This window comes from Fulmarus glacialis, unplaced genomic scaffold (genome assembly GCF_000690835.1).
Source record: "Fulmarus glacialis isolate BGI_N327 unplaced genomic scaffold, ASM69083v1 scaffold22007, whole genome shotgun sequence".
Lineage (NCBI taxonomy): Eukaryota > Metazoa > Chordata > Aves > Procellariiformes > Procellariidae > Fulmarus > Fulmarus glacialis.
Window position 1 is genome coordinate 2,503 of NW_009221623.1, and position 22,530 is coordinate 25,032.

The 22,530-nt window shown below is 36.1% G+C and overlaps 1 protein-coding gene across 1 annotated transcript; it reads left to right on the plus strand.

Annotated features, from left to right (window-relative positions):
- Positions 1-746: 746 nt before the first annotated feature.
- Positions 747-16,326, plus strand: LOC104069954 (transmembrane protein 180-like). Its single transcript, XM_009581192.1, has 6 exons — positions 747-899; positions 1,663-2,397; positions 5,333-5,487; positions 6,968-7,051; positions 8,034-8,177; positions 16,197-16,326. Exons 1-6 carry the CDS (start codon positions 747-749, stop codon positions 16,324-16,326), a joined length of 1,401 nt encoding a protein of 466 aa, XP_009579487.1.
- Positions 16,327-22,530: the final 6,204 nt, after the last annotated feature.

A 22,530-nucleotide genomic window follows, 5' to 3' on the forward strand; every position in this document is an offset into this window, starting at 1 on the left:
TATTTGGACATACTTAAAATGCTGTACATGTGTTACTTGCTAGATTTTATTTACATGCAGTCTTTTATACTATGAAAATGTTTAAACTATTAAAAGGTGTTTTGATTGGTTTATGGTTTCTATTCATATCTCATTAGTTTATTAGGTGAAAGTATTGCTTCCATGGCTTATTAACAATTAACATTTAAAAATACAAGGACAAAACTTGGTATTTGTTTTGAAAGAAATACTCCTCTAAGTGCATGCTGCATTTGACTTTCATAGCAATGGAATACGTAAGGGTATGAATTGAGTCACTCATTCCTACATGGTCCATAATTTTAAAACTACGTAGCTAGCAAGAAAGATCTAAAATGTATGCAATTACTTTGAACCCTACACCAATATTAGTGTTTGCAATAGCAGATTTTTATATTGAGTCTCTGCACCAGTTAGGAAGGGTTTCTTTTAAACTTTTGTCTACTTGTTCCGATGATTTTTAAGCACTGATTATACTTAGAAATGTCACTGACTTCTTAATATTTTGCATCTATTCAGTTTTGGGCTCAGTGTCTTATAAGTCAGTAAAATGTGTTTCTCATTTTTAAAAAAGGAAGTAAAAATGGGGAAATTTTCCTCTAAGAATCCATTTCTACACCTCTGAAACAAGCAAATCTCCCATGTCATTTTAATTTCAAAAATTATTCTACCAATTGTTGTAATTCTTTTTTGTAACTTGAGGAAGAAGAGAGTTGTGCTTGTGGAAGATGAAGTTTGTTTTGGGAATTCATCCAAATGCACTGGCATATTCCATGACTACGTTAGGTGCTGGAATGATGAACAGTATCTTTAATTTCTACTACGTTAAGCTTTTCCTAAACCGATATAAAATTTCAGAAGTAGCATTTCATCAATCACAGGTATTGTACAATGGAATGTTTTTATGACCATGTTGTGCTATGTGTCTGTGTTATTACAACAAAGTAATTTTTCTACTTACGAACTAATTTTGGATGCATTGCAAGTAGTTATACAGTAAATTCATTTTAAATTTAGTTAGTCCATTAGCAATTGAAGGTACACATAAAGCACATTGTTTACGGTCTTTAGACTGAAAATCTCCAGACTTTAATTGCCAGAAAGATTTTTACCTTTGATAGCTTGAAGTAATGTTCTAAACTAATCTTGCACCTCAGCTCCATAGATATGTTTGACATTAATGCTTTCCTATGGACTGTTTAAGTACTTAAGTACTGTCTTTATTCTGCAAGTCATTATCCACGTGAGCAACTCTTGTCATAAATGGTCTCCTGAAAGTAATGGGCCAGCTCATGTTTTGAATTACTTACTGTGAGAGTAATATCTGGGCTCTGTAAGATGAAAGCCCAGATATATAAGCTTTTGAAGGAGTGAAGTCTTGCAGACAGGACTTTATTTCATGTATAGTTGGGCACCTGCCTACTTACTCATCTTGTTTTTCAAAATGACTATAAACCTCTAAATACATTTAAGAATTTGGTCTAGAGTCTGTTTTAACCTGAGCAGCTTTCATCTTTCTTTGTTCTTTGCATAGAGATTTATTTTAAATAAATATGGTGTGTATTACTTCTGTGTTTGTATAACCTCTGCAGAAAAATCACACTAGTGATAACTTCTGTTGTGTTTCTTACTTGTTTGTCACAGGTTGTATTTATGATATGGAATGCCATTAATGATCCTCTTTTTGGGTATATTCAAGATAACTCCAAATTCGCATGCTGCTCAAGACGCCAGTTTTCAATTTTGTATGGAGCTCCTTTATATGCGTTAGCCTTTTTGCTTCCTTGGTTTCCTTGGAAACATTATGAAGAAGGTGACTGGCTAAGTGGTCTTCACCTCATTGTTGCATTATGTGCTTTTGATGGTTTGCTTACATTTGTGCTTCTAGCGCAGTGTGCGCTCTTTGCAGAAATTTCAACAAGACATGAAAGTAGGCTTCAGCTTATTAAATATAACCAAGTAGCAACATTAATCGGATCAACAAGCATTCTCTTTTGTGGTCTCATATCAGATAATATGGAAAATTTTGCCTATTTTCAGGCTTTTGCTGTTTTGGTCGCAGCATTAGCAACAGCTTGTATGTGTTACACAGGCAAATACAGTACTAGTCAATATGAGCAGAGAGAAATTTGTACAGAGAATGCCAATCTGGAAAACAGTGATGGAGCTCTCTCCTGGTCCTCTGTAATTTCATTGACCAAACAGATTATGACAGAGAAAAACTTTTTATTTTTTGTAACGATGAACTTCTTCCAAGTCTTCCACCTAGCCTTCTGCAACAATTTTATGATGATCTTTGCGGATAATCTTATTCCTAAGGATGTCCTTTCTTCCTCAATAAGAAGTATCATGTATGGAGCAGGCTTTATTTGTCCTCAGGTAGGCAGTGACACTTTTTTATTTCAAAATATGAAAACATGGTGTTTTACTAGTTTTCATTAGTTTAAGGTATCCATTTACACTGTTGAAAAAATGCTGTATCTGGCATAAGCCATTGGCCATACTGAGAAACAAATCTATTTCACCAATGCTCTAAAAGAAGAAAGTACCTCTATATACAGGCTAACCAAATGTAAGAGCAGGGTAGGGAGAAAGGACAAGCAGGCAGGCTGGTAGATATCTGTTCACAAGAATGTGAGATGTGAGTATGCAAGGAGTGAATGTTTTGTATCCTGCAGGGTTTATGATACCCAAGTATAAAGGAATGAAAAACATGGTCAAGATAAAAGGTTTCTAAAAGCAAAATCTATAGAATTCTGAATTCTTTTCTCTTTGGTTTTGATTTGTAATACATGATGAAAGAATAATCTCTTCTTCAGGAAGTTTCTGAGATAAACTGCACAAAACACTAGAAAAATTATTAGGTATTAAAAGCATTGTTGAAATACGTGGCATCTCAGTCACGGGAACCAAACAAAACTCTAAATAGCTGCTTTTGGAGAATAGTATGTTCCCATTTATTTTGTTGTTTGCTGTTTTGGTCAGCTACATTTACTGCGTAGAGAGAGAGAGATACTTTCAAGACCCCAATCAGGGATGGGGGGAGGAGTAATGAACTGGAAAATAAAAGAGAACCCAAACGAGTAATGTGTGAGAACAAGAAAAGCAGCAAAAGTATGTCCCACAGAATGTAAACATACTTGTCTGCAGTGAATAAAAAAATTCTCCTGTTCATTCCCTTCTAACTTCTTTCACTGGATCTTTTAAAACTTTCACTGTGTTTACTTACTGGATTGCTCAAAAACTGAGTATCCTGACTTTCATCATAGGCGCTGATGATGTTCAGAATTTCTGAAAATCAGGCTGCTATGTTCATTAAGTTGTAATGTTTTCAGTAAGTAAAATCTAAAAGAAGATACATGAAAGTGCAACTGGAATTCACAGCTCAATTTCAGTTACCGTTTTGGCTTTTACCTATATAACATCCAAATACCTTCTCTGTTCTGTAACTCCTAAATAACTATAATTTTAACTTTTATCCTTACCACTGGTTTAATAGTTTTCTTCTGTAACAATTAGCTGATGAACTTTAGAAATAAATCAGAAACTGCAGAAGTTAGGAAAGCTTCAATAATTTTACACTCAATATATAACAATCACTACTGTTGATAAAATCAGTGTGACAGTGTGAAACGAACAATCTTTCAGAAAATGCATCTCCCTCTGCTCCCCAGAGACTCTTTGTCTAGAAGGTCACTGAACCGAAGAGAGTTTGCTGTGACCCTATTTTTCTCAGGTTTTGTCCCTTTGAGCTCAGGATATAATAAGAGAATTCTCTGGTGGCAATGTCCTGAACTTCACTTACTGGAAAAGCACGCAACCCATGTAAAATAAGGCCCCTTCTTATGAACTGTGCTTCAGTGGCCTGTACTAAACTACAATTCAGCTTCTCTCTTAGGTTGCTTTTAGTAGTGGGTGTGAAGAATAAAACCTGCCTACAAGGGAAACTTTGTTGCTGAAACATAGGCAAACAAATTTAAATTTACATCATGAAGTTAGTATTTTTCTTAGAAATACGCAGTCTTAGAAACATGCAGGTAATAAGGAATTTTCTAAATCATAAGTACTTCCTGAGACAGGGTTATTTCTCAATTATAGGGAGACAAGGTCATGGGTTTTACAATAACATGCATTACATAATGCCTTACCATTTCTAGTGTAAGCGCTTTTCTGTAAAATGCCTGAAAACAGCCAGGGGGAGGAGTACATTTAAGTTTCTTACAACCAGATTTTTTTCTTATACCAACTTTCCAGATTTGTTTTATCTCCCCGATCATTGGTTTAAGTAGAAAACTTGAGCTTCTTTAAAATAGCATTTACCACAGTAATCTTTGTCTGACAGTAGCATACTGGTTTTACTCATTATGTTAAAGCATTTAAATGTGGGAACAAATGTACAAGGAGAATTCTTTCCTGTTCTTCATCTGAATATTACACTGTTCATCTCTATAACACAGAAGGAAGGAGAAAATATGTATCTTTATAGAGTTTGTGAGTATTTTTTATGACAGTGATGAGGACCACATACATGTAGATGGTGACATAGACTTATATAATAAAAAGAACATAATGCATTACAAAATGTCCTATTTAAAGTGGAAAGTGAGCAACAATGTAGACGAGCTTACACTTTGTTCATACTATATTCAGCACTTAATACCATTTTTGTGAGTTTGCCTGTCACTAGCTTCTCGCGTGGATTACTGTGTGCTAAGATTGGTGGAATTAAAATGCAACCATACACATTGTCCACTGGCACCAGCCTTTCTCCACTTGCTAGTGAAGTCTCTGACTTGCTTAGATCAGCTGTCTTGGCAAGCTTGTTTTATCAACTTAAAAGTCATGAATAATTTCAGTATATGTCAGTGAAAATAGAAATATTAATGAAAAAAACAATTATTGAAAATATTTTTTATCAGCAGTTAAAATTCAAATGGCAAGATGCTTGGTTTACAGTTAACATACTGCAAATTTAATTCTTGAAGAGATATCAAACATAAAGATCATGAGCATTAAATAATAGTTAGGGAAACAGTATTTTCCTCAGGATATAGTAGTTCTCAGCTGGCTAGTTTTGAGTGAAAGGAGACCATTCTTACCTGGTAGAGACAGCATAGAATGAGCCAGTAGATAGTTCTCTGTTCAATTCCTATTTTTTTACTTGGATTGAACTTTTTAGAAAGCGTTGGGTTTGGGTTTTTTTTCTTTAATGGGTAGTAATAATTTTTGCCTGGTCTGTGCCTTATAGCTCTCCTAATGCTCAGATATTGTACTGTATCTTTTAATCATATATGTGTATATATTATCTTTTCAGTGCCTTGTTCTTCTCAGTCACGCTTCGTTGAAGAAGTTTGGTTATTACAGAATCATCTTGTTTTCCTTTTACTTTGAAGGAGTAGCTGCTGCTGTCATGTTTGTTCTAGGGCCAGAACACTATTATCTGTTGGCATTTTATCTCACCACAAACATGTAAGTAAATACATTTCCCTATTCATAGATACGGCTTAAATAATTCTAACAGAGTGGACACTTGCTTTTAATAGCATGAAGATTTTGTCACTGCTTTTTTGGTTTTCTTTCTGTTCTGTTTCACTTGTCAAAAAAGTTGGAACTCCAGTTACAACTTTTTCCAGCTTGCATTTTATTCTGCTTCAGCTTTTAATTTCTGCTTAAAAAACCCAAAAAAGCCTTAAAAATTAACAGTAATTAAGGTTTGCAGCTACGTGCCTCCAGCCACATCCCTGCTTTGAGATTCAAGGGAAGCAGAACCTCTTCTCATTCACACAGACACAGAAGATCTCAGTAGAGGAATTCTTCAGAGACTGTTTGCTAGGGAAGCTCAGACCTTGTTTTGTATTGCATGCACACTTGTGTGTTGCACTGCAAAACGAATATTGGTATGTCAGGTATCTGTTAGGTAACCAATATTGAGTCACATTTTCACTGGTACTGGGTAAGTAAGGTGCCAAGCAGTATTTTCATAGAAGTAGTATATTATGATACATGGAAAACCTTATTTAAAAATAAAGACCTGTTTGTATCGGAATATTGTTGCAGCAGTTTGTTTTTATTTCTTCATTTTCTATTTCATTGCTTTCTTTCTACATGTTCTTTCCTAACCTCCTTTTCTTCATCTTCTTCCCCGCCCCCCCGCTCCGTTTTCATTCTTATTTTCAGTATTTCTGCCATGGGCTACTGTAACACTGAATTGTGTGAACAATAAATTGAATTTCATTACCTGCATACTTTAAATGATGAAGATATATTTTGATTTCCCCAGGAAAAAATTCTAAGGTACCTAAAGACTATGTTTAAAGTGCTAATTGTTCAAAGCCTCTCGTAAGTAAGAGCTAATCACACCCAAAATTTAGTAAGACATAGAAATCCTAATATGTGAGTTTATGGTTTCAGTTAGCAGTTTGTTAAGAGTCGGCTTTGTGTGTGTGTGTGTTTAAATGCATATATATAATGTAAATACATATAGAGGAATGCATATAAAATCTTTCTACTATTCTAATTCTCCCACTTTGAAGTTTGTCTTCCATGTAGTCTTTCCAGTTATGCTCATGTCCTTTTCAGATTTCATGAGGACATTTTCAGTTTCTCTTTCTTCTAAGGTGTTTCTTTTCTCCATATCATTTTAAATTACATTTACTGATAATCTCAAGCAAGTATTTATGACCTTTTGCACTAGTGTCCAGAAAAAAAGAAAAAAAACCCCCAACTTTTAGGTTTGCATATCGATTTCTAATTCTCAATTAAGAACAGATCTAATACTGTTTTCAGAGCTGCTGTTTAAACAGATAAATCACCATGTTTTAAAGAACATTCAGCTTTGTGTGTTTGTGGAAATGTCAGTGTTGGGGTATATATGTTACGTCAGTTACGATTTCATTATGAAAGTGTATATAATAACTATGAAGGTCTTAAATATTTTGTCTTTCTTTAGGGTAATTGTACAAGCTTCATTTAGTTTGTTCAATTTGCCTTTGGCAGATATTGTTGATGCAGATTTAATAAAGCACAAGCGGAGGTATGTCAGTAATAACTGTTCTTCTTTAAATATGCTATCTGTTTGCCATGTTACTCTTTCTTAAGTTAGATTATATCAAAGTAAAGATCGTATGTGATCTTCGATCCTTGACACAGAAGTACTTTTTGTAAGAGCAACTTTGTATAAGTAAAGATAAGAACTTGAATAACGTTTCCTGCAGTTACTTCAGCAGAGTAAACAGATTATTATGTCATTTCTAGTTTTAATTATACTATAGTACAAGACAAGTCCTCCGGTTTTTTGTGTGTTTATTTTTGTTAGCTTCAATTGAATTATTTTGTAACCATATACATCTATTGTCACTTACGGAATTTTCTGAGTAAGGCCTTTCTAGCATTTAGAAAGCTTTGCCTGTGCTACTTAAAGTGCAAATTTCAAAGTCTAACTGGTTATTGTTATCTCTCTGAAATAAAAATTGATAAAACCTGCTGTGACATGGCATATTACAGCTCATGGATCTTTTGGATTTTTATCAAAGTGCAGATAACTTCCTGTTGGTTCCATCAATGTTTACATAAGTGCAGATTCAATCCTAATCACTGTATTAAAGGACTTGCCCCTCCAATGTGAGAGTTATTGCTTTCATGAAATAAAAAAATGCCTCCTTTTCTGGCCTCATGCATGTAAAGTCTTAAGTTGTAATTAATTCTCCATGCCCTGCTCAGTCCAACTTAACTTCAATAATTACTCAATGTGCACAAAGTTGAACTTGAGTGCAAGTCATTTCAGAATTAGCGCCAAGCTGTATATGTACCCCAGAGGTTTATTACCTTCCATTTCCAAAGAAAATTAAATTTCATTATTATAGCTGATTTGTTTGCTATAATGTGTGAATTATAAAGCTAAGTATTGTGATAGTTAGCATTTGCATATTAACAGGATTTTAAAAATCAGTATTGTAATTAATATACTAATAAGTTTGTGTTGTGTATTCATTTGTTTTTTTCCCTAAATATTTTAGATCACCACTTTCCTCTATGGTTTTTGGTACAAATGCTTTATTTACCAAGCCTGCCCAATCTTTGGCTCCAATGCTTGTGGTTACAGTACTAAATCAATTTGGATATGAGAACCTGAATAATGCAGTTGCTCAACCTGATCCAAGGTGAGTTCAAAAGGGATACTTTAAATCATAGAAATTAACACAAAATAATCCTGTCATCTAAAAAGCAAATTAATCTGCAATTAGTTTGCATCAACTGCACTTCAAAAATGAGTGCTTTAAAAATATTTTCCCTTTGTTTTTTATCTGTATAGAAATAGAAATGTTTTCTAGATTTTTTTTTTAAGAGTAAATCGTTTATTAAACAATACACATGAGGATATCTACCTAATTTTGAAAAACAAAAGATACATTTCAGTAGTTGGCCATCTCCTGTTCTATTGCAAAAAAGAAAAAAAATATGTTTGAGATCACCTAATACCTCTTATTAAGATACATGTTGTCCTGGCTTTTGTGTTTTGTTTATCACATAAACCTACTTCCGTAAATATATAATCCTAATAGGGTTGCATTTAAGATACATTTTTGTTTGAGAGAAACCAGTATAATCACTGGAGGGAGGGAATTTGCCTCAAGTAGGAGTATAATTTTGGCTTCAATACTACTTACCATTCTAATGCTAATAATTTCATTGCAGTCCCTGGAGACCTTAATACACAGCATAAAGCTGTGGTTGCTAGTTAGCACATTGGAAATGCATGGGCTTTTATAAAAACAAATTAACAAAGGGAGTCAGTACACTGAAAGGATCATAGGCTGTTTATTTATGACCAACAAGAGGAAGTGGCAACATAAGGAATAACTGAAGTCAAGACGAAAAGGCAAAAATCAGTCCTGATTAGGATTTGCTTGAGAACACAACATTTGCTTGAGAACTACATAGCTGTCCTAAATTTTGAGTAGAAACCTTAAAAAATACATAGAAGACAATTGTATATGAACTTTTGTGGAGATAGCACTTGAAGGAGAAATGACGGGTTATGTGTCACCTAAGGCTTGGAGAATGTTTCATATTTGAGGAATTTTCTAAAAAAATGTATGAGGAAAAGCATGACATAAAAGGACAACAGGTGGTCTTCAGAAAAGCATCCTGACACAAGCAAAGAAGGCTTAAGTTCGAGGCTATGTGTGAGAATAGTTAATTTTATTTTAATACATTCTGTAGATAGCCAGCCACTGAGATGATGTGAAGAGGACATGAACCTCATTATAATGTCAAATAAGATGAGTGATTTTTGCAGAAGAGTGGTAGGTTGAACTGCATGTAGATATGAGAGGGCTGAATATATTCATCTTGATGATTCAGGGAAATTCAGATTTGAAACATAAAAACTGCAGTTCTGATCCCTTTCAATCAGAAAAATGATCCCTTTGTGGATGGATTTTAAATCACAGTAGCTATAGATCTTTTTTTCCCCAGTAAATAGCCTCTGGACTATAGCAACAATAAATTTCTTGTATATAGAGTTGAAATACTTTGAATGCTCAATCTCTAAAACTGGTATTTTCACTTGAGTCATGCTGAAATTTTATTTATTTCACTAGGGCAAGGAACAACATAAAGGTACAAAGCTATAAGATCAGTTAATCAAAGAGCACCTGAAATATACTCTATATTTCTCTTGCTCATCCCTTCAAAAATAATTTCTTAAATATGAAGCAGTCTGCATGTGTTTTCTGTATATGTATGTGTGAATGTGCACGTCCTTCACTTGGACTACAGTGTGGACATACAGTCCACAAAGACCATACTACTCAAGGTTGTTTCTGGGGAGTCAGTTTGTCCATGACAATGTACTCAGACCATTGACTGAGCTAAAATTACTTATACATACTAAAACCCTATCAGGTGATCTCAGATTTCAGCCTTAGGCAGACAGCTAAAATACACTTGCCTCAGGACAAAGTTGTTTGGGGACAAACAGAAACTGAATACAGGAGATCACTTAAAATATGCTCAAACTATTTTGGAAAAAAAAAAGAATTTCACACATGTGAATTACATATAATGAACTGTTATGACCCATGCCAATACAATGTCAGCTGTGTCCTTCCTCCTTCTCCAAATCTGGCAATATAATAAGAAGTCTTCTGGAAAGCATTTACTTTATTAACATTTACCTACACCTACTTTATTAGCTGTAGTGGTAGTGAATTGTGAAGATAGCACAGAGGACCCTTATTCTGTATTAACAAAATGTTTGGGCCCTGAATAAATATGTCTTAAGAGTTTCCAGCAATGTTGTTTACTGGAAGAAGAGACAAGATGCAGTCCAAAACCATAAACTATTTGCTGAATTCTAAGTTTTGGTGTTTTTTTAACTGAAAGTTAAACCATAGCAACAATGATGGAGCACCTAATCCTGCAAACCGTTTCCAGGCACATTAAGGACAATAAAATCATCAGTAGTAGTCAGCATGGCTTCAGCAAGAGGAAGTCATGCTTGACCAACTTGATAAACTTGTACAATGAAATGACTAGCCTGGTAGACAAGGGAAGAGCAGTGGATATTGTCTACCTGGACTTCAGAAAGGCCTTTGACACTGTCTTCCACAAGATCCTCATAGACAAGCCTTTGATATACAGGCTGGATGAGCAGACAGTGAGATGGGTTGAAAACTGGCTGAATGGCCAGGCCCAGAGGGTGGTGATCAGTGGCATGAAGTCTAGTTGGAGGCCAGTAACTAATAGTATACCCTAAGGGTCTATCCTGGGTCCAGTCCTGTTTAACATCTTCATTAATGATCTGGATGATGGGGCAGGATGTACCCTCAGGAAGTTTGGTGATGACACAAAACTGGGAGGTGTGGCTGATACATCAGAGGGTCATGCAGCCATCCAGGCTGGAGAAATGGGCTGACAGGAACCTCACGGTTCAACAAGAAGTGCGAAGGCCTTTCTGAAGTCCAGGTAGACAATATCCACTGCTCTTCCCTTGTCTACCAGGCTAGTCATTTCATTGTACAAGTTTATCACGTTGGTCAAGCATGACTTCCTCTTGCTGAAGCCATGCTGACTACTACTGATGATTTTATTGTCCTTAATGTGCCTGGAAACAAAGTCCTGGGGAGGAACAGCCCTGTGCATCAGTATATGCTGGGGACCACCCAGCTGGAAAGCAGCTTGGCAGGAAAGGACCTGGTGGACACCAAATTGAACATGAGCCAGCAATGTGCAAGGAGGGTGAATGGTATCTTGGGCATTAGACAAAGTATTGCCAGCAGGTCAAAGGAAGTGATTCTTCCCCTCTGTTCAGCACTGGTGAGGCCACATCTGGAATCTGTGTCCAGTTCTGGGCTCCTCAGTACAAGAGAAACGTGGACATACTGGAGAGAACCCAACAAAGGACCACAAAGGTTATTAAGGGACTGGAGCATCTCTCCTATGAGGAAAGGCTGAGAGAGTTGGGACTGTTCAGCCTGGTGAAGAGAAGGCTCAGGAGGGGTCCTAAATACCTTAAGGAAGGGTGCAAAGAGGATGGATTCAGACTCTTTCCAGAGGTGCTCAGTGACAGGACCAGAGGCAATGGGCATAAACTGAAACACAGGAGGTTCCCTTTGAACATCAGGAAATATTTTTTTACTGCGAGGGAGACTGAGCATTGGAACAGGTTGCTCAGGGAGGTTGTGGACTGTCCATCCTTAGAAATACTCAAAAGCTGTCTAGGACACAGTCCTGGGCAGCTGGCTCTATGTGGCCCTGCTTGAGCGGGGCTTTGAGGCTGATAATGTCCAGAGGTCCCTTCCAACCTCAACCATTCTGTGATTCTGATTCTGTGAACAAAGTTCCAGTATTTAATGATAGTGAAAATATGGGTATTTTACAGTTATAGACAGGCAGTTGCTTTTTATATACAGATACTGTCTGTTGCATTAGTTTTCTTCCACGGTTATTTCATAAATCCTCTTACAAAGCAAAAGAATCTTAATAAGATGTATCTTATTATCTGTGTTTAGTTTTGGGGGGATTTTTTGTATGTTTTGGATGTTAATGTTCTGTGGAGTGAATGGAGAAAAGTATTAGCAGACCATCAGTGGTCTCCTCCTTCAGTAATGTCCAAATGTCTCCCTTATCTTTCCCTCCAGCATCAAAAGTTTGAACATTGGTTTTTGTATTCTCAGCAACTTTCTGGGCTTTTGCTGTAGTAAAACACATTTTCCAGCAATGAGTTTACAATTGAAAATTATGGAAATAAGCTTTTCTTGTTCACACTGATTTTTGTGTAATACTGTTGTTTCATTTCCTCATTTCTTGATTATATTGCTTACTCAAGACCACATGGAATGCTGGAGCTCACAAACTTTCTGGATGACTTCAACTTGCATATAAAAAAAAAAGGTCGTAGCTTACAGGGGAAAGGTGTGTCTTTTTCTCCCCTACTTCATTTATCTTATGCATTTGACAGCATTTTATTAATAGCATACTGCCTCCAGAAGTGGGCTTCATAAATATTCTGTCTTTGGTGCTCATCTTACACTGTATCAGAAAAAATCTATCTATCAAAAGCTATCTGCTGGGACAAATCATATTTCTTCTGATTCTTATGCCTCCAGCAAAAAAGTCTGTAAGATGATACTACATCACCTACACCTCTTCATCATTCCAGTGATCACATTTTGATTTTTCGGCTATGTGATATTATGACTCCTTGACATCCTCCATCATCAGGATATTTCATTATTGCTTCATTAGAGTACCAACCAACTATAAGTTGCCTGTTTTTAAGCTTTGCCTGTCTTTTGTTGCCCTCATGCTGTTGAGCAATTCATACATATGTGTTCTCTGCCTTTAGTAAAGACCACATTCCTGAGCAGCTTATTAGGACAACTGGCATGTTATGAGTGAAATTCTTATCCCAGAAGACCTTTTGGGACAATAGTTCATCACTGTCTTGGCTTCTGTTACAGTTGTATTCTGCAGGGCACCCAAGCTGGTAAGACAGTGAAGAGGTTTTTTACAGAGAGTAAAAGTCTAAAAGAAAGGAAAATTCAGTCCCCTTTTTCTTTCATCTGTGAGGTATCATAAGATTCATCAAAAATGAGAAAATGCTTATCACTGAACAGTGATCCCAGTACTGTATTAGACCAGGCATTCCAAAGACCTGGACCGTCTTTCTCTTCCTCTGTACTGAAGCCTTTGAACTGACCATTAATATCACCAACTTCTTCTTACTTACCAGTACCAGTATTTACTTCTGCCTCAATGGTAATATCTTTTTAGTCACAGTGATGTCTTCTTCCTTAGGGGCAATCCAGTATCTCTTGGTTTTGCCTTTGGTATCATAATTCTGAAGTGTGACTTCTGCTATGAACAGTGTATCTCTCTTCCAGAAGTCTTCTTGCTATTTCACACATGAGGTTGCCCTATGTATTGTACACAATTCCGTATCTGCTACACATGATTCTGTATACATTAATATACACATTATACCACATTCTTAGGGAATGTGGTCACTACACATCAGTTAAGCATTTTGTAGTGGAAGCTAGCTTAAGAAGTATTTTTTAATATCCTTAAAATTTGAGAATGGAGTGGTCCCGGTTTTTTCCTTTTGGTCCATCATCACAGCATAGAATAGAATAGAATAGAATAGAATAGAATAGAATAGAATAGAATAGAATAGAATAGTTTGGAAGTCCAACCACCCTGCCATGGGCAGGGACATCTTCAACTAGATCAGGTTGCTCAGAGCCTCGTCCAACCTGACCTTGAATGTTTCCAGGGATGGAGCATCTACCACCTCTCTGGGCAACCTGTGCCAGTGTTTCACCACCCTCGTTGTAAAAATGAGGGCATTACCTGCCCCATATGGTGTGGGGGTGTTTTTTTGTTTTGTTTGGGTTAGTTTAGTTTGGGTTCTTTTAGTTTGGGGTTTTTTTGCTATGGAAAAGATACCTAGTTTAAAAACTCCCTCTTCTGGAGAGCCACCGCAACTACAGCTAACTTCTCTTAAAAGTGTGCTTTTCAAATTCATTCTTCAGAATGAAGTTATTTGACAGCAACTCTTCATTATTTATTGGAGGCACTTTAAACTGTTGATGCTTTCATATTGAATTACTGGACTACATCACATTCTATTCAGAGTGATATTAGGGCTGTTTCATGAAAGATTGTATGTTTTATTCCAGCATGTGCAAAAAATTTAGACATGGAAATTTCTGAAGTTACTGGTTCAGCTATTATTATGATGAAATCTGAGCTCTGCTCTTGATTTATCCCAGTCCTTTAATATTTTCCTATTCCTTGTTCTGTGTACTATAGATATTTTTCATAATTCCTGCAGTAACTTAAGGTTTTACAGTACAATAGGTAATATTATTTTCTTAAACCAATATTGTTCCAATGAAACTAAATCAGGATTGCACCAGTGTGAGTGATTTGGCAATGTTCTTTCTTTTTGCGTCCTTCTTGAAGTCCATGTATAAAGATGGAACAATTTTAGTAGTGAAAGCTGCAATCCTCCTTAGCATGCAGAACAGGCGAAATACAAGACCCAACATCCTGTTAACTGTATCTTAGTCCTGCTTTCACCTTTGATAGGTAAGTTACTTCTCTGTGGCCTCCCTGCTGACACTGCTCATACAGCTAACTATTGGCAGTTGTGACGGTGGTGTGCATGATGTGGGCCCTTGTTTACTTGTAGGTGGACTGAAAATGCAATTGAATACAGGCCAGTAAACAATGTCCAAATGGTAAATTATTGTCACTGCCAATGAACATTGGCTATGGACCAGTGACCTGCTAGTGAACACTTCCAGTCAAATGCAATTGCCCAAGTGATTAAGTAATTCACTTGTAAGCCTGTGGGTTTTTGTTTTCTTATGTAGCATTAGCATGTACATGACTTGAGATAAATTGTGATCATTTTATGAGTGTGTGTATGTACTAAGGAATAAATCTGGGTTATGTTGCAGGTTGCAAGCATTTTTTCTGTTAAATGCAGTGAGACATGAGTTGATTCTTTTATGATTCAGAGAAACTCTTAGGTTTTATTCAAAAGCCTGCTCAAGTTAATGAGAGATTTTTTTCACAGATTGCAGGTTTTTTAGATCATGTCCATAGCTGTTCTGTGAGTCTCCTATCTCATCCCTGAATGCTAAGGAAAAAAAACGCAAAACCATAAACTGCCTCATGGAGAGAAAGTTCATTTAGGGGCTGTTTCTCAGCTTGAGTTGACTTTCCTGATATTTAAGTAATTAGAATCCAATAATTAACAGCATGCCAGTAGATAATGATTCTAGCTACTACATAAATGCCTAAACATGTGCTTTGAGCTGTCAGAAACCATACTGTTCATAAAAGGGAACTCATTTAACTCCTGTATTTTCTTTTTGGATTCATATTTGCTGATGCTTTTATCTCTTACTCCTTAGAGAAGATTTAGGTGAAGAAATACTATGCATCCATGAAAATAAATGAGAATGAGTGTTAATTTCACATGTATTCTTTTTATGGTTTATATTATCTTGTAATTATTTCTTTTAAAACAAAATTAAATAAGGCTTGATATTTCAAATAGCCATTTTCACCATACATGAATTTTGTGCATTGATCATGACTTCCATCTAGCACTCAGCTACTATAACAACACACTATGTGGCTAGCTAGTAGCATGGATTTTCACTTAAATAAAATAATTTCATATTAAAATGTTTGCTTCCATTTTCTGCTTTTCTTTCTCTTCCAGGTTTTTCAGTCTTACTAAACCTTTTCAGATGCTCTGTTCTATAATTGGATTATATAGCTTAAAATGATTTCTGTATTACATAATACATGTGTGTACTAAAATAGTGAACAGGATTTCTTAGGTTGCCTACAGCGTATTAAAATAAACTCTTTGTGTGCTAATTATTTAATTTCCTCCCAGCTATTATGAAAGGAGCAAACAACATAAAAGACATATTTGTATGTAGAATTAGAAAATATAATTGAAGTACATTGTACATGAAGTACATCTGAGATATTGATATTTCTTTTATTTAGAATTGATTGTACACAGTAATATGTATATGCTGTATATGTGTATATAATGTGAATACTTTAAAAATAATTTGTTGTGAATTGACCATGAAAGTTAATCTTCTTCATATTGAAAGCTGTGTTTTCATCTTCTTCACCAGTTTGTTTTTAGGTCTTCATGACGCCATGTTCTATTTGATCTGTTTGGTTCCACTTTGCATTGCAGTCATACAGATCCTGACGTGGACTCCCTTTTCAATCCAGAATAGTCATATGACAGCTGTACGCTAAATATGTAACTGTTGGTCAGTAAATCTTCGGCTGAACTGTACCACAAAAGAGTTAGTATGTTTTAAATGTGAAAAAATGAAATTGCATTAAATGGACTATCAGACCAAACACAGTTTGAGCCATTTCAATAAAGTCGCATTCTTCAGTCTATATAGACTATAACACAGATCACATTCAGCCTTAATGCCGAGCCTACACAGAGTTTTTTCTAGTTCAGTTGTTTGCCTTTAATGGGCTTTATCCTGAATTACTAAATAAAGTCCTTTCTGGTATGACTGGTCACTGTTAACTCCTTTGAAGAATGGATATGGCAGATCAGGTAAAGGAATCCCAACCCAGCACCTGGAATTCAAGGGAACTGTATTTTCTTAAGCTTACTGAAATATGGTGGATTAATTCTGCCATGCTGATAAAATGGCAGATCTCTGAAGTTAATCTGGAAAAGCCTGGTGGACATCCCTCACGGATAGCAGAGAGATGAAGAGAAAAATTTAGATGGTGTCTAGCTGACCAATATCAAGACAGATCTGACAGCTACCACAGGAAGAGCAAAGAGTAGTTAACTACCCTGTAAAAGTCTGTGTAAGGCTAAAGACGAAAAAGATTAAAACGCTGTTCAATAAAGTGTTGCTGGATATGAAAAAAAGCTCCATACCTCCTCACTGGCTTTCTGAATGTCTCTAGTTGGTGGTAGGTAGATGTAGTTTTCTGGCTTTAAATGGGAAAATTATTTTGAAGGTACCATATTGTTAGTACTTCATACAAAATGTCGCTGTGGTAAGAAAAACATTGGCGTATGGATGTAGTAGTGTCCAGTTAGGGGGACAAATCTAAGCACACACATACTGAACCAAACTCTACCTGCTTAGTAGTTACATTGGCAAACTCATTTGATGTGCTGACAGTTGAAGTTAATTTCTGATTAATTAAGTTGAAGTTAGTTAATTTGTGATTCATTCTTACCAATCTTTTCAGTTAAGCTTTTAAATGGATCCTATGATTTTTATAAAAATGAAGTTTTTTTGACAAAATTTCAGAAACATTGAATCCTCTCGTTATTTCATACGTTGTAATGATAAGATACATTAGCATGTTTACAATACTCCTGTTTAATAAATATTCTTTTTCTTCCATTATATCCAGCATGTAATTGTGTAATAATAGATAGCTTAAGTATAATACTATAACTTCATTTTTGTTCTTTTGTTTTGCCTGGGCAAACATAATTTTAGAAGCACTTTTCTTACGGAGTGCCAGTCACTTGAAAGTACAAGAAGATGCATTGTATGTATCCTGATTTTGAAGTGCTGAGCAAGCTCATTTCTAAGACTCTATGTTTATTGTGATAGGTAACTTGGAAGAGGAAGGAGTTTAAGAAGTTGCCCTGCATTTTGGTGGACACTAGCATTATTTAGTGAAGAGGTTTGAGATTTGAAATACCAGTGTTGAAAAAAATAGTCTTTTGTGCCTCAGTTTTTACATTTGCAGAGTAGAAACAACATTGTTTCCTTGCCTTTTTTGAAGTGCAAAGTGTTTTCAAAGCGATGAGTGAAAAAGTGGAATAGCATTGTTAAATATCGAGAAATCCAAATGAACCCTTTGATAGGAATATGAAGATTTATGTTAAAATGTAAGAAGCCAGAAGTGTGATGAGGTTTTAAGTTGCAGTTACCTGTTCTTTATCTCTGTCTTGTCAGAGATACCATTATTCATTTGCATTGTACATGCTGATAGCATTATGTACACATACTAATGTCACTTGTATTTACATATCCAAAGAATATTTACACAAATACCAGAGCAGATATGGACTCTGTGTTCAGATTCTGAATTTTAAAAGATCTACTGCATTGTATGTATGAATTTTCTGCCTGAAAGGCAGAAGGGGAAAAAGTCGAAGGACAAAACCTTGAAGGAATTTAAGTTAATGTAATCTTTGATTCATTGTATGAAACTGTCTTCTCCGTCAATTCCTTTAAAATGGTAATAAGTAACTTAAATTAGTTTTATTTTTCTTTACTGTTTCTATATTTCCTAAATTTCATGTTAAACCTATCCTCATAGAATATATATTTTGGTAGGTGAAAATGTTATTGTTCCACAAATAGGGTTTCTTAGATCACTGTGTTTATTACTCAGTTCTAATATTAAGTTATTAGAATATCGTGTACAACTGGGAGAGTACTGCACTATACAACAGGAAAACTAATAAGTTGGTTTAAGCGTCAAAATTATTCCAAGAATTATTTGAAATTATCAGAATTAATTTTTCTGGAAAATGTTTGGTAAAGATACCATTTTATTTGTTGGAATAAGAAAGGAGTAAGGGGTGATATGACTGAAGGCACGTTTGAATAGCCTCTATAAACTGCTGCATCTTTAGAATTAAGATAGGAAAAGTAAATAATCAAAGATTTCTAAGCAAGACAGCCTTAAGATATGAGAGGTTAACTGTGTAGAATAAACTAGTTTAGAAAACAAATCTGAGAAATACAATATAAATTAATATGTAAAATATTAGTAATTTTGCAAATTACTAAGATTTATTATTCTCCCACTTGTCTGTCCTATTTCTCTTGCTCTAAGGGCATGAAAAAAGTGTCTTTCACCACACCAATAGTCAATCCAAAAGAGGACTGGAAAACTGCTTTAAATTCAGATGGTAGTCCTATTACGCGAATTAGTGATAGAAGGTTGGTGGTATGTTATGATTGACATCACTTATTCTCCATTTCTTTGTCACCCACTACACTTTGTTATCTTCTGCTAAACCTACATGATTGTTTTTGGCCATGAATCAAGTAAAGGATGATCAAAGGCAAAAGTTCAGTGTCTTGGAACAGCTGGTTTGTCTGCTTTCGCGCCTTATTAGCTAATAGTATCTGAGCTTTAAGTCCTGCTGCTGGAAAAATGCCCCAATTTACTCTTGATAATTTAAGAGTGTTTGAAATAGTCTCATAACTGATAAAGAGGATTTAAGTGTGTGTAATGTAAGATATGAAATGCTGTGATAACTTGAATAATTTGGGATGCTTGAATCCCAATTTTAGAGTTTCTCTATAAATTCAGAGAATTTGGATCTTAATATACCAAATGAATTTTATTTATTGAAAATCAATAGGTAGAAGTCTCTACTAGATTTAAAAGGATGCTATCTAATAGACATGAAAGAATGTTAGCCTAATATAGTAGTAATATTATATATAGTTAGTGAGAGAGTGAAAACATTGAATAAATTACAACAAAGCATATTTAATTTTAAGTAAGAAAAAATTAATTTGTCTTTTGTGGAGCTTACAGGCCTGCCTCTGTTCTCATCTTGTACAAAATGACCTTCCCACTCTCCTGCTGTGCTGATTTTGGAACTACTCAGTAATTCATGAATATACTATGTTGACATGGCTAGTAGGATGTTTACATTTGAATACGGTTGTACAGCTTAATGGGTGCCGTCAGGAAAGACAAGCAGGAAGGGGAAGGAACAGTTAAGATAAGCCACATCTCCACAAATACTTCTGAGCTCCTTCTTACAGAATTAAGCCAGCTCAGGAAAAAGCTCAGTCATACATGCAGTCAAAAGAATTCCAGCTGGTTTGGTAAAGGAACACACAACCGAGACTGGGGGAAGTTGTCTCAGAGAGCTGGACGGACCCACAGCTGGGCTTCCTGGGTTACCTTTGGGAGAGAAGATTTTAGATAGGTATCTGTGTGTGCTTATCTTACAGACCTCTCTCTGGTAATCACTTTCTTACTATTGTTTAAATAATAGAAGGGAAAGTTGTTTTATCGCTGTACTTGATTGGGAAAATTGTAGATTTACATCCTAGAGTACGTGAGGCTGTGCAGCCAGCCCTGTCACTGTGAGTCCTGCTCCAGAAGACCAGGCTCCTTGTGATCACCACAAAGCAAATGCAGACCGTGTTGAAAATACTCCTTCCTAGCTTGCCATTCAAACCCTTTGGGTACGTTTTGGACCTTTTGGACCCTAGGTATTCAATTGAGTATAGAAATTTTCCACTAAGAGAAAGGAGAAACACTACCTAAATTGATGAGGAGAAAGTAGAAAAAAAGTGATTCAATTTTTTCTGGAAATCCTCTCCCAGCACACTAATTGCTTTGAATGACGTATGCAGACACTTATACAACAAATAATTTTCTGAGATTGTCCTGTAACTGGCTAGAATTCCACCAGCCTATATGCAAATGACAATACCTCAAAATTATTTCCTAAATATGCATGAATAGTGTGTTCTTTATAGCCTGTCAAGAGAAAAATATGCTTAGTATACAACTACTGCAGCAGAATATTAATGACAAATGTAGGAATTTTGAAAAATCTCATTAAAACATACCCAGGTTGTATACTAACAATGCAAGGACAAAAGCTAGTGTATTTCTTAATTTATTTGGTATGCAATTCATTATCTGTATTTTATATGTGATAAAATTAAGATATGTTTCCCTGTGAACAACATGTAACTAACCTGAAGCAATTTTATTTATTGGTTTACGCATTGTGAGCAGATGTCTGTTTAAAAAGCAGCAAATTTAGCTTTTGTCATTTTGGATTTTGATTATAAAGTTGTTTTATTCCTGGAGGGAAAAAATAAGCTAATCTGTCTTTACAAACAAGAACATACATAGAAAGGAGAGTCCTAATCCCAAATCAAATAAAAAGAAATAGACCAAAAAGGCATCTTAGCCCATCTAGCTATTGGAGAAAAAAAAATCTTCATGTGGAAAACTGTCTAAAGCTCTCATGTCAAAAACTTTCCTCAAGGAGGTTAAGCATCAGTGAAAATGAGCTGAACAGAAAAATCCTCTGGCAATATTTTGTTGTTGCTTTGGTTTTGCTGATTTCCCAGGACAAGCAAGGTTGGATGTGATTAGTGCTTGATCACAGGATCTTCCAGGTAGAAGCCAGGATCCCACGGTGGTTTGACTTCCAGTGTCATCCTTCCCAGGAAATGAAGGGGCTAGACTCCAGCCTTTCAAATCTGATCAAAAGGATTGCTTGTGGTTGTTAAGAAACATTTTTCTGAGATTAGAGATGATAGCCCTGATGCCATACTCAGCTGGAATTTGATTAATGAGATAGGCTTTGTCTAGATTTTCTTTCAGTTTCAGTTGGATACAGTATTCCTCACTCTCTATGCTATGACCACAAATAACCTATGTTTATTAGAGCATAAGTGAGAACAGTGGTGCCTAACCCAAACGCACAGTAACTATGGCTTTTGTTCTAGCAAAGGCACATACTACTGTATGAAAAGCTCTAAGATTTTTATCCAGCTTGACCCGTCCCAGATTAAAATGTTCCGATAAGCATTGTCTGTTCTAGGCTAGCCTTCCCCTGTAGGGTATTAAGGATACATTTTTATCCACTAGTCTCCACTACGCCCCACTGCATCCCCCCACACAGAAATAGGGTGCAGGAGTCCGACTCTGAAGTTCTTGTTTTCCTGCCTGCACAATGACTTCTTCCTCTGCATGCACACCCCACAGCTTCAGGAAAAAAAATCCTGGATTGAGGGCCTTAGATCCTCCCGTGCAGTGACCCATGCTCCTGCCGCAGAGCCAAGGCTGCAAGTTTTGGAAAGCAGCCTTTGTAAAACAAAACGTTGCAAAAATTCCACGTGAGCAGTAAGGTTTACTCTGAGCCACTGCAAAATAGTTATTTACAAGAAAAATTGCTATGTCTGAGGACTTGAAGCCAAATTTTGTATTTCAAAGAGTTGCAGTCTTTCATCTGCAGAGGACAACCCTTTTGAAGAGCAAACCCTGTAATGACCCGATTTATCTTTAAATGCTTGTGGTTTTTTAGGAATCTCATCACCTCTGTGCCTGTTGACCTCAAATTTCTGTGTACAGGTAAAACCTGAAGATAATGGAAACCAAACACAGCTCTATGTGAAGTACCACTTCAAACTTTCGGCATTTACTGTTGTAGCAGCCAAAAATTTCTCAAATGGATGAACCACTCCCAAAATTTTGAACCTTAATTAAAGAAAGGTGCGAATTCCAGGGAGGTCCCCTGGGCCGACATTAATCTGAACTACCAAGGCGGTGTGTGGGCAACGCCAGGGAGGATTCGGGGCCGGGAGCGCGGCAAGGACAGCGAAGAGACACCCGAGGCGGCGGCCCTTGTCCTCAGCCCCGGCCCGCGGGGCTCGCCCAGGGCGCTCTGCGCACGCGCAGCCAGGG